This window comes from Motacilla alba, chromosome 4, assembly GCF_015832195.1.
Source record: "Motacilla alba alba isolate MOTALB_02 chromosome 4, Motacilla_alba_V1.0_pri, whole genome shotgun sequence".
Classification (NCBI taxonomy): domain Eukaryota; kingdom Metazoa; phylum Chordata; class Aves; order Passeriformes; family Motacillidae; genus Motacilla; species Motacilla alba.
The window spans coordinates 26,465,622-26,490,369 of record NC_052019.1 but is presented as its reverse complement, the minus strand read 5'-3'; the positions used below and the strand labels follow the sequence as shown (position 1 = coordinate 26,490,369).

General features: G+C 41.3%; 1 protein-coding gene across 13 annotated transcripts in view; it reads left to right on the top strand.

The window, feature by feature from the left end:
- LNX1 (ligand of numb-protein X 1) overlaps positions 1-24,748 on the top strand; it is a 123,760-nt gene that overhangs the window by 70,186 nt on the left and 28,826 nt on the right. For all 13 annotated transcript variants that reach the window (XM_038135728.1, XM_038135729.1, XM_038135727.1 and 10 more), the window contains 2 exons: positions 19,852-20,093; positions 21,686-21,841. In XM_038135728.1, the coding sequence (XP_037991656.1) occupies positions 19,852-20,093; positions 21,686-21,841 (398 nt within the window). The remainder of the gene's footprint in view (positions 1-19,851; positions 20,094-21,685; positions 21,842-24,748) is intronic.

Below are 24,748 nucleotides of genomic sequence, written 5' to 3'. Positions count from 1 at the left end.
TTAATTTTTATTTGCTCTTCTACTGATTTATAGCATGTTATTTACCTGAATAATGAAAAATAAGTGAATAAAATGCCTTTAGAGCTACAAATTTCAGCTACAAAATTCAATCATTAGTGTGTTACAAAGTAACTTGTTTTTCTCTCCTCAGCTCTCTTGAAATCATGTTGGCAGGAAGCAAGTGTTTTAGATCAGCAAGTCATTTCATGTGCACGTATTGTGGAGCTTATGCTCTATATTATGCATTGCAGTCCCATCATTCACTAGACAGTGTACAATGTATTTTTAATGTAGAATTTCAATAATTTAGCAACCTCTTAAATAGAAGACAAGGGAAATCTGCTCCAAGTGTTGTATTCTCCTTTCTCCTCTGCAGAACTTAGTGAATGGATAAGATTAGTAGACTTGAGGCATGGGTTTTTTGTGTTTAATTAAGAACAGACAGTGCTAATTTTGAAAGCATAATTCAGGTATTTTCTTTTCTTCTCCCATATGTGATAAGCATTACTGTTATATGTTATTTTTAACATCCAGTGAGCACTGGTGATATTCCACTGGTTTTAACTTTCCTTCCCATGTAAAAGGAGTAGTGGGATGGTTTCATAGAAATGTCCACAGAGACCTCTTCACTTGTGGATTTTATAATTCAGCAATATGAAAGGTCAGAAAACATCCCTTGTGTAGCAGGCTTTTCTGGAGAGGAGATGGGCATGATTAACCAAATCTGTCTTGGGATCCATGGGAGACCATTGGAAGCAGAGGGTGTGCTGTGCTGCTGCTCTTATATGAGGATATGTAGGTTGATATGGATGAGCAAGGCTGTTTTGCTTGATATGTATGAACATCTCCCGCCAAGAGACTAAATTACAGTCAAAAATAAGTGCTCTGTATGAAAAGCACATGTTGCAACTCAGCCCTTTGCCAGGCAGGTTTTGCTGTGGGAGCAGAAATCCCAGGAGTTTGTTGTGGCTTGCCCTTGTCAGCTCCCAAAGGAGCGTCACCTCTGGTTCTGATTTAAACAATTGGCACATCTCTCCTTCAATCATTACTACCTGGTTTGTTTTTACAGTGGGAAGATGGCACTGCTGGAGAAAGGGTGGATAAGATTCTTTTTCAAATGCAGTGTGCATATACTGGTGTTTCCTTTCTTCTTGGTGCTGCTGTGCCTGAGGCTGTCATTGAGATCTGTTGAGGGGATGCAGAATTGAAAGTGCCAGTGGCTGCTACTTTACTCCCAACCAGGCTGTGATGGAAATATTGATACTAATAAAATTAGTAAATCAGTTTAGCTAGGCTGAGAAGGTTCTGCTGTGGGTGCTCCATGGTATCTACTGCAACCCATGGCCCCCTGCTGCAGCGTGGACTCTGCCATTAGAATGGCAGAATCTTGTGCATCCCACATGGCCCCCAGTGTTGGGAGCATGCTGTGTTCTCAACTTCTGCTTTCCACCTGCATTGTGCTGTCATGGGTCAAAGATATGACCAAACAAATGTACTTTCCTTGGTGCCATGTCTGTCAATTTTCTCAGTGTCCATTTTTAGATAGCATTTAAATTTTGCATATCTTGATGAATTTTAGTGGATTGAATGTACGCAGTTTCTGGCAAACATGCTGCTTTCAGTTTCTTCCCTCAGAGGAGATTAAATTCCAGCACATTTTTTATTCTTCCAGGGCATGAGTGTAATGCAGTTGGACAGTAATTGTTGCTGCATTTCACTTTTTTTCTGCTTTTCCCCAGTAGCCTAAGTATCTGTAAGTTTGAAGGCACTTACAGTTATGGTCTTTGAGCTCAAAATAAATCAGAAGAGAACAGACCAGAACAGGACACAGCATCTAGTAAGATATATTGTATACATATAAACTTGCACTTAATGTGTTGAGATGAGAAAGCAAACAAATTCAGCCTTGCAGATCTACCTTTTTTATAATCTAGGCTCAAATAATAGTGAAGCGACCCAAGTGAACAAAAGAAATTTATAAGGGGAGGCCAAGACTGAGTAACCTTCTGGAGCTGATGAACTGTAATCCATACCAGATATTTGAAAAAAACACTTGCTCCTGTTCCATTTACCTCACAACAAAATGTCCTGTCCTCTTGTCTTCTCACCTCTCCTCGCCAGCAGATGCTAAGTTGCATCCTTCATATTTTTGCTAACTCAGTATTTGCAGAGAGGTTAACAGTCTCTTTCTCAGACAGAAAATGCATTTCACAGATTTGCTTTTTGTTAAGGGCTGCTAATTGTTGCTCACATCTTCCTGTGCTACATGTCTCCTCTGTTTTTCAAATCTCCAGCAAACAGAGGTTGACAACCAACAAAAAAAACATCATAGTGATTTTGTGCCCTGTGGTGCTTTACAGCACCAAGAGGACTCACAGCTGACTGTAAAAGGGTTTAGCCTATGATGAAAGTGTTTGATTTGTTTGCATGTTGGGTAAAAAGAACAATTTACTCTTAAATAGATGCTTATCTTTTTGCAGTGCTACGTAAACTCTCTGGATGCTACCTGACAACTACGAATTGGCTGCTTCTGCCCTATTTATCTTTTAAGAAAAGATGCAGGTTTGAGCTTTAAATAGGTTCTTCTGTAGCTTCTCTTGACAAGACTTGTAAAGCTCATTTAGTCTCTGTCGTGACCAGTACCAGACTGTGTTTTGGTTTCTTCAGCCATTTTCCATGTGACTGCTCCTGGCTACACTAAATCTTTGTCTTTCTCTTGCTTCCTCTCAATTCCTATTTTGTTTACACCTCTTCTCTTGCCTCTTGCCTCTCCCACACTTCTGCCCCACTAGGATCAGCTATACCAAAGGATCAAGGTTATCAGGGAAGTGTGGCTTTGAACACTGAACAGCATGATAGCAACATGTTTCTTCTGTCTGGTAAAGGAGAACTGAACTGTTTTAGAAACATTAGGTGCTCTTGGGTTGAACTGCAAATAGACAACACCAACTGTAATTTCAAAACCTCTTGGAGTTGGTAGGTTTAATCAATCAATTAATAGACACTTCTGCTGGGGCTGCACAAACTGTGTCCTCATTGTTGTAGTGGTGGCAAGGCCCTGTCTGCATCCTTGTCTCATCTGTGTAATAGTGAAAGAGTCAGTGAAAGGACAATTCCCTTGAATGTCTTGTCTTGTTGAAGGAGAGGAAGAAGAAAAGAGAGAAACTGGCTGACTTGATCTGTCAAGGACCCTTGTGGTTGACTCCAATGGTATTGAAGACACCAAGCCATGTGCCCTCTATTACTGTGCACTGTTGCAGCACTGCAAAGCTCTGAGCTGATTATGTTTCTTACGTTAAATTTATGGATTAATGTATGAGTAATGTATTGTGAGTTTAAGCTGTAGAACTTAACTTCAGCAAAACACGTGGAGCTGAAGGCTAAAAGCAAGGAAATCTTTATGGGTTGACCAGATTTGCTAAGACTCCCTTTATACTACTTTCACTTCAGCAGTCTTGGTGAATTCTAAACATTTGTCTGTTAGACTAAACATTGGTTAAGGCAGACCATGGAAATAGCTCAGCTGAAGAGCTGACATCTAATCAGAGTTTTATCAACTGATCCTCTGCCTAGTTAAATTACTATCTGGAATTAAATTCTTAAAAGATTTGAAAATTGTCCTACAAAACCCACTACAAATGGTGAGAATAAAACAAGCCAAAAAAAAATAGGGGTCATAAGTTCTCTCCCTGTGTAATTCAATTCCTCTTGCTTAGTTGGTTTGTTTAGTTCCAGAACCTTGCTCTAGTTGTTCTGTCTGCTATTCCAGTACTCAAACAGAGGATGCTATGGAAGAAGTTACAAAAACAGCCATATCAATAAGCTTGACTTTTACCTCACTTAACTTAGCTCTATACAGGTATTACTCCACTGACTTCAACAAATCACTCTCTTGAATTTAATTTTAATGAATTTGGAAGAAAACAGGGTTTTGCATACACGGGAAAATGTCTGCTTTTCACACCTATAGAGCAGAGAGATAGAACAGTAGAGATCCAAAAAAATATTTTTGAGAAAGGAGCATCTAACCACACTAATTTACACTGCGCGGTTTTTAGCAGAAACAGCAATTAAAAAAAACAGAACATCCCTTGAGGGCATGTGGGTGAATGAGTTGAAACAATATGAATAAAATGTCATGGACTCCAGCTTCTGCAATCTTTGTGACAATCTCTTCCTCCCTCAAAAAATACACACCCCTGTGTGGGAGATTTGTAAAACCTCAGAATTCACTTCTCCTGTCCCTTGTGACAATGGTAGTTGGATGACAACAGATCTTATAAAACAGTGACTTTTGTCTTGCCTTTTTTGTTGTTGTTGTTGTTGTTGTTGTTGTTGTTGTTGTTGTTGTTGTGCAATTTATCTCCCTGCATTGGCAAACAAAAATTCCATGACTTTAACACTGACCAGAAAGTCCCTTTGGAAAAACATGTTTTCAGGAGAGTAGCAGGACTCAGGATAAAACAGTTGAACACTGCTGAATAGTCAGATCTCCTGCTGAAGGGCCAGGGTACAGAAAGGTCCCTGTTTGTCTCCAGCTCTGAAGTCTGTAAGTCCTTTGAGGCCCATACATGCCACCACAGAAGGCTTCTAGGGGTTTAAGGTTGAACAGACTTGCTGCCTGTCTTACAAATTACTGAGGAAGCTAAATGGCATAGCTATAGACTAAGGATTAATCCTGGTCCCCTCTCACCTCCTCTCCTTGACCACGGTGATGGGGATGAAGTAGGAATCAGTTTGACATATCCATTTCACCTCAGCGTGCCAGGCATAAGGAAGCAGAGAGTTCAGGTTTGGTGTTCTTTTTCTGTGACTGAAGGGAAAGTCTGGGCTTACATTTTCTTCATTCAAAATCTTCTGTGTGATTTTTTTCCTCCTCTGCTGGCAGTGTCTGAGATTGAGGTAAGTGTGGCCCACCATGTGGCCCACCTTCCTCTGTCTGTCCTCCTTCCTGGGGAGGCTGTGGACACGAAGGAGGACAGGAGACAGCTCATGTCCATCTGAAGCCTGCTTTGGCTTGTTGCATGGGCATACACTGGCAGTACTTCAAAAAACCTTGAGATAGTGTTTTGCCTCTGAAGGTGTGTGGCTTCCTGCAGAACCCAGGAACAAACCAGATTTTGCTGCTTTCTCTAGGACAACTGGCTCAAGGGGGCAGACACAAGAAGAGAGGTAAAGTCATGGGTATTACCTGAAATCCTCCTGGGACATTCTGTAGATGTGGCCGTGACTGAGCAGGAGAGGGCTCATATGGGGTTATCTCAGCTGCTGCATCTACACTGAGACACAGCTGTGCTCTCCTTTGTCAGAGAGAAACAGAGAAACTGGATGCTAAGTAGTTTTATAATTTACGTGTCTGTTTTTCAAGTAGTGTTCGCTGTTTGGAAAGTTAGTCAGCCTGAGCTTCCTGAGCAAAGTTTTCAAGAAAAGCTTGAAACCATGTGAACCATCATTCTGGAACCACCTATTGTGCTTTATGACGGTGACAACTTTCTTGGCACCTTTTTTCCCCCTCCCTGACATTTCCACAAAGAACAGCTGTGCTGCTTACAGTCCCCTGTGCCAGGGAAGCAGTTGCTGATGTAATCCTCCCCTCCCTTCTGGCCGCTTTGCAAAAGTGCTTCTTCCAGGTCTTCTAAAACAATCACATTGCAGAGAAATGCTCCTCACCCTTTGAAGCCATTGGTGAGTTGTCAGGTCCAGGGCTGAGCACAGAAGTTCAGATGACTCCTGATTCTGCACCTTTAGCAACATGTGGGTGCAGTGACATATTTAGTAACACGTGTTACTAAAGTCCTGAATTCTTTTGTGCTTTTAGAAGGTAAATGGGTGTTACTTTCATTCCCCTCTCTCCTTTTTGATAGAGATGCTGAGGGGATAAAGTGCCGTTCCTACAGTTAGGACTTTGTGGCCGTGCTTTAACTCTTACTGCTTTTTGTGCTATGGTAGTTTAAAAAGCCAAATCCTGTGTTGTGGGAGACATTGAAGAAAAACCATAGTAAGCAAAAAGGACTTTTTATTACATATTAAACAAAGCAAACGTAGCAACTAGTTTTCAAGATGTAGCATACTGAGGGGTAGACCCTGTCTCTCAAAGAGACCCAGGCTTGACCAATGAGGCCTTTTGTGTCCAGAAGAAAGGGTGGTGAAGAAAGGGCAGGAATTACCCTAAAAAGGTTGTTTGAACACACAGGGAAGCTAATCCCTAATAAAGTTGGGTGTGAAGTGACAATACTGTTCTTATTCTGGGATAGCTTCTCTGGTGAATACTCTTACTCTGGAATGGGGATGTCTCCAGGGAAGCTATTCTCAAATGTGTGTGTCTGCCCATATAATATACATAGTGTGCCTGAGGTATCATTCCACAAGCACCACAGTAATCATGTACTTTCCTGCTGCAGACTGCCCCTAGGAAGCAGCACCACCTCTGTAAACTGAATGTGGTTAACCTTTCCAGCATACTTTGTGCTCCATTTTGGAAGGTAATCTTCATGCCAGTATCTAAGTTCTCAGAAAACCTTGCAACACGGTGCTGTAGCATCTTCAATTAGTTTTTAAAGAAAAAGAAAATAATTTGTCAGGAGGCTGTTCTGTTTACAATTGCTAATTGTTAGGTATTTATTTACCTTTCTTCTTCCTCCTGTTCTCTCTGCATTGCACTCTCATAAACACACAGCGCTGAGTACCTGGCTTTGCCCTTCAGGAAGAAAACTTGCTTCAGGGCAGTTAAGGAAGTTCCTCAGAGGCTGAAGATAGGTAAACTGTCAACCACGGGTCTAAGACATTGTGAAAAATTACTACAGAAACCCATGTCTCAATTTCTAATATAAATATTTAAATGCACTACAAATTTTGTTTAGTCTGTCTACCCATTTTTTTAAATACTCAGTGTCCACATCAGGCTGAGGTGGATATTTTGTAACCATTGGGAAATTACTCATTTTATCTGTCAGACTATTCTCTATTATATGGCTTGTCAAGCCATCTCCATTAACAGCATGCAGTGTTTATATTTACATGAAGCAAGTAGGATTTGTTTTATGTATGTCCCAGTCAGGGCTGCAAACATGTCCAATGCCCCCAGCATGGTGCTGTCCACTGGACACCAGTATACATGTCCAGCTGGAGATCCTGTCTTTTGATGATAGTTTGGGTCACCTTGAGTGATGCCTTTGATGTGAAAATTAGCAGATGATGAGGCATGGCATAGGCATGCTGCTGGAAGTTAGATTGCCAGCTGCCTTCTGAAGGACCAGGGTCATCTCAGCCTGAAGAAGACAGATGTAATTATCCCCATCTCAGAGCTGATAATGAAATGACATCATTTACAATGCCACCTTGGTTTTCCTTCAGGGAGTCCATCATTACTGCTAACAAGACCCAAGTCTACTTAAATTGTGACGTTAACAAAATCACAGCCTGGGCTGGAACAGCCTCAGGCACAGAGGCTGTCTGAGTCACCCAGATGCCACAAACTGTCACACAGAATTCACAGTTTGAATTCATTTCAGGACAGGCTGTCGCACAGCAGCCCCAACCCATTTTGTGGGAGCAGCAAGGTCAGGCAGGATGTTCCTTCTAGGACAGCAAGAGCAAGGCCACTGTCCTATATTACCCAGGGAAATATAATTTCAGCCCATGCTCAAGGTTCAGTACTCCAAACCTGCTGCTCAGGTTTTCCCACCATGTTCTAGGTGCCCAGCTGTACGCATGATGTTTATGTTTTAAAATTTAAAGCAAGCCTAGTCATTAGAGCTTGAATATTGAAATTTCCAAGGCTGCAGTGTTGTAAAAGGGAAAGGGAACTGCAGCTTCCTAAAGAACATTTTGTAGTTTTTTATTCTGTTTCCAGTAATTTAGTTGGATAAATACAAATGTTAATGTGTTTTGTAACAGGACAGGATGAAGTGACTCCCTCTTATACTGAAGAGGCTTTTCTAAAAATTGAATAATTAAAGAAAAAAAGGCAGAGAGAAAACATCCAGTATCTGAATGGGGCCCACAGGGAAGCCAGAGAGGGACTCTGCCAGGGACTCTTGTAATAGGACAAGGAGTAACAGGGACAAACTGAAAGAAGAAAAACTTAGGTTAGGTATAAGCAAAAAATTCTTTACTGTGAGGATGGTGAGACACTGGAACAACTTGTCCAGGGAAGTTGTTGATGTTGTCCAGTGTTCAAGGACAGGTTGGATAAGGCCTTGAACAGCCAGGTCTAGTGAAAGGTCCATGGAAGCTGAGGTTGGGACTAGATGGTCTTTTAGGTTCATTCCAACCTAAACCATTTTATGATCTTCTCTTATTTATACAGTGCAAAAATAGCATGAAATCTGAGCAATTAGAACTGACTAAGAAAACCTAAAGAAACATAAAACATCTGTAAACTAAGGAATATGAAGGAGCAACAGCCTGAGAAAAATTGGTTTAAAGGAAGGTACAGAGCAAAACTTGTTTACTCCTCCTACTTTTTTTCACAGTGAATACAATTGTTCACTGAAACAACAACCCCAAGGATGTAGTAGAGTTCCCATCACTTAAGGTTTTCAAGATGCTTAAGGTTAATCACCTCAGATTAAAGTTTTATCACTCAAAGTTTTGGAGAAGATGCTAGATAATCTAATCTAGGCTTCCTCTCCCATGAAAGGTTGGACAGCATGACCTGTTGAGGTAATTTCCAGCCCAGGCTCTTCTGATTTTATGGTACTTTTCTTTGTCAGGGGTATGCATTTTGTGTTGTTGGTAATACGATACCCACTACTGAAGGCATCTTTTTTTCCTTAAGGTTGAATTCTTGCTTGCACTCTAATTTGTCTATTTTATTCCTTGATTCACCAGCTATATCCTAGTGATCTGAGAAAACAATACATAATTTCCCAGAGAGGTTCTCAGCCTGTATCTGAAACCTCTAAGGCAAATTCTTCAGCTTCAGACTGAAGATGGGCTTGTGTGCCTTGATGGTATTTCCAGTCCAGGCTGGACTTTAAAGAGAGTGCCTTTCCTGTGAACCTCTCTCAAATTCAACTGAAAGCCACAGCAGGCTCTGAATCAGGACTCAGTTTCTCCCTCCCTCTGTGCAAGTTTTCAATTTGGATGCAGCATTGGTTTCCCTCTTGCTTAATTCACCTTTCAGAATAAGCTTCAGCAGGAGGAGCAGAACTCAGCCTTATCCCAACCTAAGCTTCAGTGGTTAGAGCACTCCTGAAAACTGAGGTGAGAGGCTGTGAGCGCCTTCAGCCTCCCCAGCCTCCCCCCTCCACTGACAGTGGTCTGCATAGAACAGGATGGAAGCCACACCACTGCTCTCTCAGGTGCTTTCCATGATATTGAACACAGCACTGCCTGCAGGTGCCTGTCTGAGGAGAAGGGTGAGTGGATTGGACTTTTTTCAGACTTGGGTAAAGGAATTCAGGTTAAAAGTATTCCTGATAGTTCTATGATAAAAGTGTGTTCCACAAAAAGGAGAAATTTTCACAATTTTTACAGCATAAGTGAGCATTTCCTACTATGTGAGCTTTCAGGAGACTATAAACAACATTCCAGCCATGCTTGTGCTGTGGCTGGATTTGGACTTTCTGAAGTCCTTAAATGTTTTTACAATGTGTGTTTACTTTAATGCATGGGTGAAATATCTCACTGAAATATCTCATATTCAAGTGGGTGGAACCCATAAAAGACAAACAGTGAAGATTTTTGCATGCCAAATGGGTCTAGGGGGATTTGTTCTGAAAACTGGCTTATGATGTCCCTCCCTCTGGTCCACCCTCTTCTAATCATTATGTAGGACTGCCATGCAGTTTACTTATAGGGCTGATTTGGGGTCCTTGTTGAATGTAAGCCATCAGATTTAATAAAAATATGGGAAGCATTTTTGACATTTCAAGAAACTACTTAGTTGTACTGGCAGAGATGTTTGCTTAAGACTCAGACAGGCATCTGACAGGGATCTCTGGTTTTTCAACTGCTGAGGTGTGCTGAGACCTCCTTTTCTTGTGACCTTCCCTATGAGGAAGCAAAAATGTGTTTAGAGAGTGATAAGTACCAAGATGTATTAGCAGTATAATTTAGACATCCATGCTGACGTAGAAGGGATCTTGTGTGACTTTTGGGTCGCAGTGGTCAGAGGCAAATGCCACCAGAGCTAGACCTGTGGATGGCTGTCCACAGCATGTTCTGTGAATAAGATTGTGTAAAGACAGTATTTGTGATTTGCTGGATGTAGCTCCATTATTTCCTATAATTTCAAATTCCAGTGGAGAACATAGTAGTAAACCCAAGCCTTGGGTTGAAAACATCTTGAAACTGAACACAGTGTTCTCTTTTTATTATATCTAGATGCTTATGGGCATGTGTTGCCTCTCTTTGCCAACAGAAGCCTCACACCTGCTCTCAGCTGGCTTGCTGAGTCTGTGACACAGCAGATATTGTAATTTGTTTTACTTTTAAAATAAATGCATGCTAAGTATGTGTAAATACAAAGTTTCTGTCTGTCAGGCTTTTCTGTCTGTAGCTGCAAGAATTTGGGTTAAGATGATCCTGTCAACCAGCTGATCCTGTCAACCATCTGATCCAACCAACCCCACTTGTCCCATTGCAAACATATTTTGCTTACTGCATCATACAATTTTTATAGCATAGGTGGGGATAGTAGGAGGGGAAGACAATGCTGAGATATTAAGTTCCAGGAGACTGGTTATACCTGTTAAAAATAATCCAGTGATCAAAAGACTGAACAATAAAAGTGAAAAACGTATGAACAATAAACATGAAAAGCATATGAATCAACAGACTGAATGCTTATTCTTAATATTAATTATATGTGTACCTATATAGTTTGAAAAATGTAGTGTATTGGATTGAGAGTATTGAATTATGAGTATTGGGTGAGTGTATTGGGTATGAGAAAGCATTGCAATGCCTCAAGAATTCTTTGTCCTCGCACTTTTTATTTTTGTCACAGATAACCTGATTTTAGCAGCAATTTTTGAGCCTTTGTGTATATATGCTGTGATTTTCCTTAGGCTCATTTTTTAATGTTCTAAATGAGGAATATTTTTAGTGATCCTGCTGCAGCTTGGTTATATACAATCTCAATTCCTAATGTAAAAAGGAATTTTGTTATCATTATTTTATTAGTATGAGGCAAAATCAATGTTCAAGATTGCTGGCTGAGTGCTAGTTCTTTGAGTGGTCTTCGATGGACTTGAAAAGCAGATATGAAGGTCAAAGCTGCCCATGGCAGGTCTTATGTTGCTTTCTAAATACCCAACTGATACACAATACTAGTGATCGCTCCCTCATGCACAACTTCTGTAGATAGAAGAATGTACAAATATTGCTAAGTACCTACAATTTCCATGACGAAAACTCTCTAAGTTGTGTTTTCTCATTTTCTTTTGGAAAAATGTTCAAGTTTGACTCTTCTTGAAGTAGTAAAAGCTGAATCTTTTAAGTATGTTTTATAGGTAATGATACAATTCTGAAAGGTGGTGAAAGGTCTTAGTAAAGTTTTCATCAAGCTCCACTTCTGCTGAAGTCAAGAGGAATTTTTAGTACTTCAGTACTTTAATACAGCACTTGGACAGGATTAGTGGGTTTAAATAATGTATTATTTGTTGAATGCTATAAGTATTACAAGCCATCAGCAAGGTTTACAGGCTCTCACCAGCTCAAAACTGCTAGTCCTATGTGTCTTGTTTTTCACTCTTATTTTGCTCTGAATCTCCTAACCAAGTACTCACAGGTTCCTTGCTGTGTCAATACCTGAGCACCTACCAGGAATTAGAGATAGTGTGCTACCTCTGTTTTTCTTGCTTGTGTCAGCTGGTGTGAGTAGATTGCGTGAGATATGTAGATCACTTTTTGGGAGCTTCAGTCTTTAATTAAGTTCAGTAAAAATAAATATTGTGGTTGTTTTCTATCACACAAGATCGCTCCGGTACTGTATGTCTGGCCAGTATCTTCTCTGTGATGACAAATGTTTATTTAGGAGTAAAGTAGGCAAATTAGTTTGTTTGTAATCTAGGAGGGAATAATGAATAAGAGACTGACTGCAGTCTTCCACCCCTGCTTAACTCCTCAGTTTTGTAGCTCCAGGTCTGCTTGTGCTCCACAAGCATTACATTTAAAGGCAGTATTGGAAAAGCTAGAGGCTCTAGAAGCAACTCAAGGTTATGCCTTGTGTGAGCAGTGGGAACAGTCTGCTGATGCCTTTGTGCATTCTCAGAGCATTTGTGACTTGAACACAGGGGAAAGGGGCATAGAAGGTGAAGCAAAAGCAATATTCACAAAAGCAATTGTGAATATTGGCTTCTCTAAATAAGTAGTTATGTTAAGCAAAAACAAGGTGTGCTAACCTGTAAAAAAAAGTTGAAAAGCCTGGATGCCAACTTGCCCATCTCAGCTCTCTCTAGCAATTTACTGTTCCATTCTCCTATATGTAAGACAGTTGAAATTTGTTGTATTGCTTTAAGACTAGAAATTGAAATTATAATCTGACCTTGAAGAAAACTCAGTACAGTTGTGGTTTCAAAATCATCAGTGACAAAATAATGGCCTGAAAGAAATGTCAGGAGAGAAAGGGAGCATAATCTGGACCAACAATTTGTACTTTGTCCCAACAATAACTGGGATCATTGCACAATAATCCCAGCCATGATTTTTGTCTGCAATTGCAGGCAACTGCTGTTATTTTCCAATTTCTTCCAATTCCCTGTTCCCATGATAGATGCTAATGGACCTTTTAAAAGATTTCATAATAGAAGCTCAAGATGGTGGTTGAAATAGAACTTTCTGAATTTTAAAGAGAAGGGGGGAAAAATCCTAAACATGACCTCACATTAGATGATACTTTGCTAGCATGCACATGAAATTTAAGCTCTACATTATATTTAAGATTAAAAATGTGTTCCAAGTTCTTTCAACTCTCCTGAAAACTAGTTAGCAATATGGAGATACCCCCCTTTTTCAGTATGAGCGGTCAAATATGAAATAGGTATTTGGTTTTGATTGAATGCTATTCAGTTTTTGTCTGACACCAAATCTTTGTCCATTGGTAGTTTTGAGAGCTGTGAGGTCTGAACTTTGAACTGCAGCTCTGTTCTTCATCAATGCAAAATACTTTTAAGGGCCTCAACGATGTTGATGAGCCATGGTTGCTCCTCCTTCTCAGCAGACAAATCCCAGAAATGGGAGTATGTCACTATAGCTGAAGACTAAATTGTAATTATCAAGAACACTCAATATTTTTTCCCCATATGCTTAGAAAACCTTACATTTTTAATCTATGAGAACTATAACTCCTTTTTCTACTGGTGGACCCAAATTCATACAGAGTAGCTGACATGGAAAAATAAGCATGCAGATACTCCTGTGCACGTTTCTTATATAATGCACAAATATATTTTGTTTGACAGCACCTTAGTGCAAAAGCATTGTGAAAATGACAGCCCTTCCCTGTGGTCAGATCTTTACAGACAGGACAAAGCACAATTTTAGGCTTTGCTAGTAAGGTAGTTTTTCAGAATGTATTGAATTGTGATGTCTTCATTAACACAAAAATTGTGTAAAAAACCCTTAAGAAACCATAATGGGAATATGCAGAAATTAAACTGAAATAGATAAATATGTGAGAGGTTTTCCTATCTTGTGGGAAAGTATTTAAGCTAAATAACTTTAGCTTAATACAATAAATATTATGGGGGCCTTTATAAATATTTATAGACTAGTAATGCAGAAATGCAGAACCACTAAATCTATTAAGTGCTTTTACTATGGCAAAGGCCTCTGGCTGACAACAGAGAGCAAATAACATGAGAAAATCTCTCTGACAGCAAGACAGAGAAGCCATTTGCCTCATCTTAGTTTCTATCATAGCTATCGCTGTGCTGACACCGAGAAGAGCAGTGTTTATGGAACCGTAGGAAGGAATTGCTGATCCTCAGCCCTCCAGAGGCAGCAGGGATCATGCCACAGGCCCATGCTGCCCTCCCAGCCAGCCCTGATGCCCTAAGTGTCAGGAAGCTGTCTCTAAAAGGCTTTTGTTTACAGGGTTATTGAAGAGGAAGAGCAGTAGTAACTGGGACAATTTCCCACTTAACTGAAAAATATGCATTTTTTTCTCCAAACAAGATGGCAAGTCTCTGACACTGAGGGATCATCAAGGAGAGGATACCCAAGTGCATCAATGCCAGGGTACAGAGTGCACAGAACAGCAGTGGCAAGCACCTGGAAATACTGCTGGCATTATGAAATTCCAGTGCAGGTGCAGATCAGCCTATTTCTAGTTGCCTGCTTAGATATGGGTTTTGCAGCCTGTCTTTCAGCAAACGTTCACTGGAAACTGTAATCCAGAAGTTTAAGCCTTTCTTTTTGTATGACTCATTCCCTTCTTTATCAATATTGAGTAAGGTTTAATGTAGGCAGGACCTTCTAGCCGTATCTGAATACCATGATTACAGTAGCTTGGGGATTGTTCTTGACATGAGACAGTTCTTTATAAAAAGTGGAAAAGACACGTGCATTAAAAAATACCAGGTATTTATGAAGCTTTTTTCCATATGCAACATTTACACAATAGTTAATCCTTGTAGGAACTCAGAATTACCAAGGAAAAATAATTTCTGTGAAGTGCTCTGTTCCAGAATTCATTTCTCTGCATAGCAGAAAAAGAAGAAAGAGAAATTTTGTACATAGGACCAGGACTCACAGAAGCTAGTTTTCTGAGCAAGGATGTTACAATGTCATCAGGTTCAGAGAGCAGTGGGGTAATGATCAACTTCACTGCCAAAGATATTGGTGTCTCTGACCTCTTAAGCACCAGTATGGTTGGACTGGATGGGAGACCATGTATTTGCTGTATTTTAGCTTATGTCTGTACCATGGGATATAGTGGAATATAGGTGCCTTGCTTCTTTTTCGTATTTGACTCCATTTCTTGGTGCACTGTTGGCAAAAGTGAGATCAGAAGAGTTGGTGGTAGCCCTATCTGAAGAACTGATCAAGTCACTTCACTCCCTTGTGATAGAGTTTCAGAAAACTTCAGAGTTTAAGTGTTTGGCCTGAAATCCATGTGGTTGGTCTTTGGGTTATGTTTGGACTACTGTCACTGCTAATGCACACACAGTGTGAGTGGTTCCTGCGAGGCAGGAATTGTCAACACCTTCTTGTGAGTCAACCTCTCCAACCTCATGTCCCCTTTCTTCCCAGGCACAGCAGGAACCTCTCACCAGGGTCTCACAAGTGAGGTTATCAGCGCCAGGTTATCCAGGATGCTCCTGGTTGATCAGCTTTGGTTTCTCCATCATCCTTTCCACTGGATTCGTTTATGGGTGCTAGAGCATTCAGGGAGTTTGTGTAACAGAGGCTGTTGATACTTTGGACCCCAGCTTATGTCAAGACCAAATTACACAGGGATGAGGTTTCTTGCAGTGAGACCATAGCTGAAACATACTTGTCTACCATGATCAGGGTTTAGCTATGGAACAGCAGTGACAGCCCATTATGCAGTATTTTCTTCTGATGGGCAATCTCAAGTGCTTTGTATACATTATTCTTAGTTGCATTCTGACAATGCATCCGCTGCTTCTGCACTAAAGAAAAACAGTCCAAAATATGACGGGTGCTGGAAGCGAGGTTGAGAAAACCCTACTGGAACTGGGCAGGGGAGGGGTCCTGCTTTGCTTATTTGTGTCAGGCCTGGGTCACAACCACTGTGACTCTTCAGATTCACTTTTTTTCCCCTGCTTCATGCCCAGGCAGAGATTGTGAAGTGACACAGAAGGCAGGGCATTTTTAAGAACACATGCAGTATAAATCATAGCATCATAGAATGGTTTGTGTTGGAAGGAACCATAAAGGTCATCTAGTTCCAGCCCCCCTGCCATGGGCAAACATATACATATATTTTTTACCTGTGGAATTGTTTTATTTAGCTCACTAGAAGAGAGGTGAAAAATCCATGCAGTTGTCCTTGCTTGTGTTTTGGCTTTACATTTTTTCCCTATGTCAGCCTGGGTAACTGAAATCCTTGAGGTCAAGTCAGGGATGCTGCAAGGAGAACTCTCTTTTCAAACCCTTGTTTTAATTTGAATTTCAAATGATGTGGATAGGTTTCTGTTGGCCTTGAGTTTAACTGAAGGCTGTTTTTCTAAATGGTAGGCCCAAGTTAAGGCTGCCACAGGGTTTTGGATCTCCTTGCTCCAGCTCTTGGGATGTGCTGCTCCTGAAGCCTGGAGTGCAGAGTGTCCCTCCAGCGTGGAACAGGGTGCTGGGCAAAGATTGCCCTGTGGCTGCCAGTGTCAATACCAGCCAGAATTGCAGCCCTGGGTGAAATTTCAGCAGCCACCACTGCTCTCATACCGCCCAGTGGTTAGCTCATACCAGAATATCAGACAGCAGATATTGCTTCATAAAAGAGGCTGTGCAAACAGAAGAAACTATTTTCTCAGTTTCCTGTGCACCTAGTGATACTACTTTAATGGCATGAAGTGTACGATACACATTATTCATGTCTGTTTATCTCTAAGGGGTTTGGCCTTCAAATTGTTTCAGTATCGCACGGCTGCACGGATGTACTCGCTGTCCAGCACAACTAAGAAGGAACATAAATCTGTAGTTCACCTTGGCCTGCAGACAGTATTGAGTTCACTTTCTGACTGGCTATGTTAATCAGGTATCCCACTCTTCCAGCTGCAAATCAGACATTGTGATTAATACTCACAATGAGAGAACTAATTACTGCTGGCATGTAGCTGTTTCATGTTTTTCTCTTTTCTGGGAGCCAAATCCAACCATATGGAAAAATGTAGCTTGAACACTATAAATATGATTCCACTTAGACAGTCATCTCTTCTGTTTTCTGTTATCACAGCAGTGTCAGCATAAGCAAAACAATGAAAGTGAAGAGATGCTGTTGCAAATTTTATTACAAGTTTGAGGTCTTGGGACTTTTTTTTTCCTTCTTCAAGGACACTGTGTTAATCTGAAGAAAGAGGTCTTGATTTGTGTTCATTTATGCCTGCCACAATTATTTAAGAAATAGCTTCAGTGATCATACTTGAAGAGCTCTGGTTCTTCTTTAACTATTTCTGGCAGTGCTAGAAAGATATGCTTTGTGCTTTGTATCATGACAACTTGTCATCTTCAATAAGCCACATCTTAAACTGTGTCAGTCCTCTCTACATTCAAAGTAGCTGTCTTCTGTTCATTGCTGTTGGAATGAAGCTGTTGACTGTGTGTCTGCAGTGCAGCCAGCAGCAGCAAGTGAAGATTTCCACAGAAAGGGAAGGCTGTAGCAACGAGCTGCAGATGGGCACCAGGCAGTGATGGAATCCAAATAGCTAGGAATCTTTGAGCAGAGCCACTTCTGATCTTCATACTGATCTTCATAGAGCTTTCCAAATAAAAAAAAATCTTCACTTGAGAACCCACTCACAAGGCTGGTGTTCTAGTATCAGCCACTGAAACTTTACTGACATGGGAAAAACACTGGCAAATGAAATAAAATGAACAGGAGTAGGAATATCTTTTATCATATTCTGAATCTTTGCAAGATAGTTGTAAAGCAGAGACTGCTTCTGAGAACAGCAAAACAGTTCTCCGCAAAGCCACTTCTTTGTGTTGGGTTTTTAGACTATTTTTAAACTAGTTTGTCAAGTATTCATAGGCTGGATTAGCAAATGTGACTTTACTGCAAGAGGGAGATGTCAAGGATGGGTTTCCAAAACTCTGTGATGAAGCCGTTTAGATGAGTAGCAAGAGGAAAAGGCCTTTGTGCTTCTGCTCCCTATGAAATCGAAAGGAGAGCATCCTGCCATGGTTTAGGGTTCTGGGAGAGTGAGAAAATCTGGAAAGAAACATAAAAATACCTGCTGCCATGGAGGCAGGAGAGCTCTTCCTTTCTTTACATGACTACTGTTGCAGTCTTGCCTTGCAATGGGCGCCTCAAATAGCTGTTCATTGGTCTTTTGAAGTAGTTGACCAATCTTCTCTTCCATAAGAGTATTTTCTTCTGAGATGCCTCATTTTGCATGTGAAAAGTTTCAGAAATAACTTCTGTTACAACCATTCCTATCCAAGCCTTAGAGCATATACATAACACTTACACAGTTGTATCAACAGGACAGAGTTTGGTTTGGGTATTTTTCCCTTCTTTAAGATAAAAGTTGTCAGAATGAAGTAAATGATGGTAAACCACAATCTAGTGCCAAAAAAAGGTTCTAATTCAATTGTCTCATCAAAAGTCAGTACCAGGATAGAAATTAGACTGCTACTCTGAAGCTGATACAGAGAGCTCGATGACATCTCTTCATATCATCTTTCTGTCTCAGGAACTGCTTCCATTATCATTTCTCTTCCAAGTCTTCTGTTCAGTGTACTACTTCTTTTTGTGACACTTAACCCACTAGCGTTGTGTACTGTATGTATTATGCATTGCCTTTTGTGCATGCCATATATTATGAAGAGCTTTCTATCCCTAAGGGTTTCTGCAGCTATTTCTGTGAGTTTGTCCTACAGGGCACTAGCATGAAAGTCATCAGTTAGCCTTCGCCATGAAGAAAGGGATCATAGTAACTGAAAGTAGGCCAAGCTCATTAGATTGTGATTAAAAGGCAGATTTTTTTTTTTTTAATGCACTGAATATGGTTCTAGTGGGTGGGCACTGGGCAGAAGTGGTGCTGGTGAAGTCACAGGTACTGTGTCCTTGGTCACTCTGTCTTTTCAGTTATTTTATAGCTTTAATTGAATACTGACTCATGAAGACTACAGTGACCTTTAATTTTATTCAAGTGACTTCCTTTCATGAGTCTTAAAAAAGAAATGCCATGCATGGTCCTGCCTTTGCTGTCCAGGATGAATCTGGAGCAGATAGTTGGAAGCATAAGTAAGTGTGTTTCAAAGCAGGCTTGTAACTTGCCCCTTATAATGCTGTATCCTTAGCTCTTTTGGGAACATATGTTTCTCCATTAGAAACAGAGGGGTTTTTGCCAGAAGTAGTTTAGAACCTGCCTTGAGGTTCCCAAGCTGGTGAAGTCCCAGGCTGGCCCAAGGACCTTGGCATCAGGTCCCAGCACCTTGGTGGGAGCTCTGTAGTCCCTCCATGACTCTGGTGAGGCTGCAGGGTCAGTGGGACCCCCTACCCCCACTTGCGCCTCTTCCTCTGTCAAGGCAATGACCTGCCTGTTTTAGTGTCTCATCTGAGCTGGAATAGCAGAGTTGGCAGCTTCATCTCTGTGGCTGAGTTTGAAAACAATTCATCAGATGCAGTTCAAGTAGTTGTACAGGCACCATGTGGGCCTGGATTCCTGCAGCCTCCAGGTGTTCAGCTCCCACCTGCAGCCCTCCCTTTATGGCCTGCTCTGGTCTCTACAGAAACAGTGCCATGCTCCACGTGTGACCACACTGGTGACCAGGAGGGTTTTTCAGAAGGCAGGGCTGGGTAAGATGCCTTTTATTTCACTAGCAGACCCAGAGAAGGGTCAGGCCTCACCCTGCTCTCCTTCATCAATCAGAGGCAAGTAAGAGATTACAGACTGTAGCCTCTGGCTTAATTAGCCACCTGCTATTCTTGTCCTCTTGCATCCACAGTAACTATTTATACACATAAGACTATACACAAGGCTGTGGCTCTCTATTTTTCCTTGACCAGCAGTACTCTTCCTATGTAAGGTGGTAACTTGCCTCCCTCAAGCACACACTGGCATTTTTCCCTCTTGATAATCATCCATATTTCACTGGTCACCATGATCATCACAGGTTGTACTCCAAGTGGTTCCTTGGAACCAGAGAATTCCCATAAATACGCAGCATTTAAACACAACTTGCTATCATGTCTCTCTTTCCCTCCTTTCTCCTTAGATGTAAAGGAGCATCCCACTATGGCCTTACCAAGGAACGGAAGAGGCGTTCCCAGGACTGCTCTCCAGACCGTGGCTCCAGCTTAGCAGTAGCTGCCCTGGGCCCTGAGCTCTCAGCAGCTGCGGCCATCGCCTTAATGACAGATGAGCCAGGGCTGGTGAACCCGGCCTTCAGCCCCACCTCAGAGGACAGCCAGCTGGGTGGCAGCCCCGGAGACCCGCACCGCAGCAACCGGAGCAGAAGTAAGAGCCAAAAATGGTGCCTTCAGAGCCTGCTAGGCCCTTGCAACAAACTCTTCTGTTAAATAGATGTCACTGGAGGATTAAAAACAAGAAAAAGAGGTGGGGGAAGTGAAAGCTTTCATTTTCCATGGTTTATCAAATTGCACACTCAGTGACCCAGTAGATATGAGGTTGAAAAAAAATGGCTTGGCCAGGGGCGGCGTCAAGCTGAAAATGGACTAGCTGTACACATGTAAACTGCAAATCTTTAGAAAGATTATTTAGGTAAGTCAGCTCAGTTGGAAGATTAAATGTTATGTGTGATGGGCTGGGGAGATGGTGTAGCTGGGTAATGTGTCTCCACTAAATCTTGGTGGCCCAAATAATGCCCACACACATGGCCACATACCCAAAATCCTGTTGGGATCTGTGTTTCCCATTTGCCAAGTATTTTCAGAGAATAAAGCCTTTAAGAATTGCCTTAGGAGCTTTGGGAACATCTGCCAGCTTCTTGGGAAGGTGCAGTTTTGAGGACCTGGTCCTGCTGAAATAACAACAGTCAGGGACAAGCTGCATCAGGAAACTTTGCCTTGATCTTTCACCTTGTGACACTTCACCTGTCTCTGATGAGTGTCATGTTTGAAAAACATTGCCTGGCCAAAGCCAGAGTCAGAAGTGTTAATGGTGAGTTCAAAGCATGTATTTGAGGATTCTGAAGCTAAAATGGGAAAAGCCCACCTTGTGTGCCACCAGTTGCATATTGGGAAAATGAATGAAGGGATGAAGAAAGACTAGGAAATGAGAAGCATTATACTTTTGTTGTGCCAGGGTTTAGAGAGGTGAGGAAAGGAAGGGTGCAAGAACAGAGCACCAGAATCTCAATAAATTCCGTCAGTTTTATTGAGTGTAGAGGCCACAGTCTGGTTTGAGGGAATGTTGTATTACAATATTTGGCTGGCATGCAGAGCTGGAACAGACAAAACAGCAAGAGCCATGAAGATATCTTTAGCAGGATGGAAATGAGTGACATGTTTTGAAAGTATTATGACTTTTCTTTTGTACTGCCGTACCCAAGGCAGAATATGTGAGTTTTTGATCCCTCCCACCTGAAAATATTTGAATTTTTGACATTAAGCAGTTGGCAATCATCAGTGGCTTTAGAAACATTGCAAAGTTTTGAGGCAGAAGTAGTAGTGAGGATTTTTTCAAGAAGAGTTTTTAATGACTTCCAGCTTTTTTTGGTCAAACACATATAGCTGAGGAAGAGCAGTGCTTTTTCCTTTTACATGTATTTTTCACATAATTTCTGCTGATTCTGTCTTGATGGAGAATTATTCTTTCCAAAGCTACCACACTCAGGGGAGATTTCTCCATGTGGTTAGCAAAACAGACAGGAAGGAGCAATTCAAGGGTGTGGGACTGAGGTAGGATGATTGTACCCAGATTCAGGTGGGCGCAGCCTTGAAGTATCAGTGGGACTCAGGGGCAAAGGTGAAGTACAGGCAGCCCTGACTTTGATGTTACATCCCATCATATGCTGACTGCAGAAAGGCTGTGGTTCTAGACCAGAACTGCTGAACTGTACTGATTTGGTTTTTTTCCTGCTGTTGCAGCTCGACACTTTGAACGTTCCACTATAAGAAGCAGATCTTTTAAGAAAATAAACAAGGCGTTCAGTGTTCTTCGAAGGACAAAAAGTGGAAGTGCTGTTTCCAACCAGACTGACCGGGAAAGGGAGACTGTTGGAAACTCTGCTGCTGGAGAGGAAGGTAATGTTTTGTTCATTTTGTGTTATCACTCAAAATGGGGTAGGGAGCCCTGTCCACATGACTGACATGCCTTTCATGTGGTGGGCTGTGCGTGATTAAAACAAACAAACCAGAAAACACAGTCTTTCCTTATTTTCTTCTTTCAAAAGATGTGACTGACTGGCAGGCAAGAATATTGCTGGGGTGTGTGGGGCCTCATGAAGGGCTGTTCTGGTAACAGCCTGCATGCTATAGCCAGCCCAGGATCTAGCCCACGGGATGTGGGATCTGGGCATCTGGGATCTATTACTGGAGCTGTCATTGATTTGCTCTATAATTTTGTTCAAGTCTCTCCATCGGCATGTGCCTGTCCCTCTAAAGCAAATGGATCACAATAATCATACTTTAGAAGAACTTAATGAGTTTTGGCTTATGTTTATGAAGCACTGGAAATTCCCAGTGGGAGGATGGTATGGAAATGCGAAGTACTGTAATTATTCTGCATTTCTGTGGGCTCCTTTATTACCTCAGCCATGCAGGTGATGAGGTAACAATGCTCTGCTCTTAAACAGCAGGGAGAGGCAAGTTTGTCTGATGTATGTCAGGGATGAGGGGTCTGGCAGGTAGTAACACTTAACATTTGGCATTCTCAAAGCAATAAGCAAATGTTACTAATCAGTTTGGACCATAATTATGAAACCAACAATGGCATTCATGCATCAAGAGGAAGTGATGATAGAGTGGGAATCAATGTCTTAATCAAGGTCTTCACTCAGCTTATTATTCCTTTGCTTGATGCCTCAGCACCTCATGTCTCTTCCCAGATCAAATGTTCAGAATGCAGGCTTTAAGAATACAAAATATCCAACTTCCTTTTGCTCTGTGTCCAAGTTCTCATTGAAACACACACAAAATAAGCACAAAAGGCTGCCAAATTCTACTTTCAGCATCATTGTGGTGCCATTGTGAATAGTGGTGAGTTGTAGAACCAGGTTCAATATTCTTCTGCTTTATTTGCTCATTCTTTCAGGAGAGTTTCACTATGTTACTGTGTTCTTGGTACTTACTCTCTTACTTCACATACTTGCTGATAGAGCCAAAATAAAACCTAGTAATTCAAAATCGTGAACCTTCTCTATAAAAGGGATGGGAATGTACTCCTTGACCTGTAAACATCACAAATAATTTTACTATATTTTAAAATAATTTAAAATAATTTTTATTATTAAAAATAATACTTTTTTTTCCCAAGTAAAATTTTACACATTGTTTATATCTCTGAGCAGGCAGATAGATTTCTCGTTCTATAGCAACTCTTCAATCCACTGTGAGCAAATGCTTGCCTTTTTTTGGAATGAGTGAAATTCTCCATGCCTCAAGTTCATATTTTTCAAAAGACATCCCTTCACAATGATATACAGACCATTTTCTACCTAGACATATAGCTGACAGTAGTAATAGTTCCATTGAAATCTTGGCTTCATGTCCAGGGTGTGAAAATAATCTGGATGTCAACAGCACCCATCCAGTAGCCCAGTGCAGTCCAGATGTTAGCAGAAGTTAGCAGAGAAGTATGGAGCTGTACTGGCCTTTACATTCTCAGCAAATAAAAAACATTGTTGTCTCTGTTAGGGATATATAATGGCAATCACTCCAGGGGCCCACTGACAGTGTCAGGATTGTCAGTCTCTCCTTGGCTCTGCTTGTGGTTTCATTCCTCTGCAGCCAGCACGCCTGTAAACTTCCAAATGTATTCTGCTGCACTGGAAAAACCAGGTAGGCATATAATTACTTAATAAGCAGTTACTCTTAAGTATGAGATCACAGAAGCTGGGTACCTAAATTAGTTTATTAATTACATTTGCAAAGAATGCATTTGGATTACACAGTTCTGGAAATTGATCTTTAAAAAATGCAGGCAAGTAACTTGAAGAAATACAAATACAACTTGAACAAAGATTGCAATTCAGTCCTTTGCAACAGGTGCTTTGTGTAATGGCATCTCAAAGTCTTTCTCTGTTTCTTCTTGGAGGAGGAAATGAATGTACTTCTTTCTGTAGCAGTTATCATCATCCTGCCAGCTGGGGGCTGGTTTTCTTCTCCAGTTCTGTATGTTTTCTTCTTTTATTTATTTTTTTTAAACCTCAGCTGCTCTGAGCAGTCTGCAGTTAGACTTCTGGTCAGAGCTGTTAGTCAGTGTTTAGGGATAGCTGCTGTATGCTCTGCCCTTTGCTCACTGAAGGTCTTACCATATTGAAGAAAAGGGAGCCCTGCATACCTGTCTCACCATTGCCACACTGCTCTCCTGGGAATGGAGGTGCTCCTGTGGGGTGAATGAGGTGGTTCCTCACTTCAGAGGTCCCCACACCCAGTGGGAAAGGTGCTGCTGCCTTGCCCAAAGTTTCACAGGTTTGTGTCTGGGACCATCTGAGAAAAGAACTCAGCCATGACTCATTGCCCCAGGAGATCAGGCAGCGCTTCACCAACTCTCTGGTGACCACTTTCCTCACCAGGTTAAGTCAGTGCATGAGCAGAATAAAGCTGAGACTATAGCAGCCTCACAGAGTGATATAGGCCCCTTCTTGCTGATAACCTCCTCTTGATAAAGGAGAGGTGAGTTCATCTAGCAAAGCTCAATGTATCATTCATCTGACTCCAGTTTTCAGAATACCCCCATCTTAATTCACATGTCTCTGCTTAATCTGTTTTGCCTGTATTTTGGTCAAAGGAGCTCTGAGAATGAGCACCTTAACAAGTAGCCATGTATTAGCCTTCAGCAACCCTTCATTAAGGATGTGTAGGTGCATTTAATCTGAAGCTGCTATGTTTGTTGAGCCAGTGCTCACTTGCAAAATGACTGTGAGGGTACAAGACAAAATAATAGTTTCTGATGAGGGAGAAAAAAAGATTCAAATTCTTCTTAAAGCT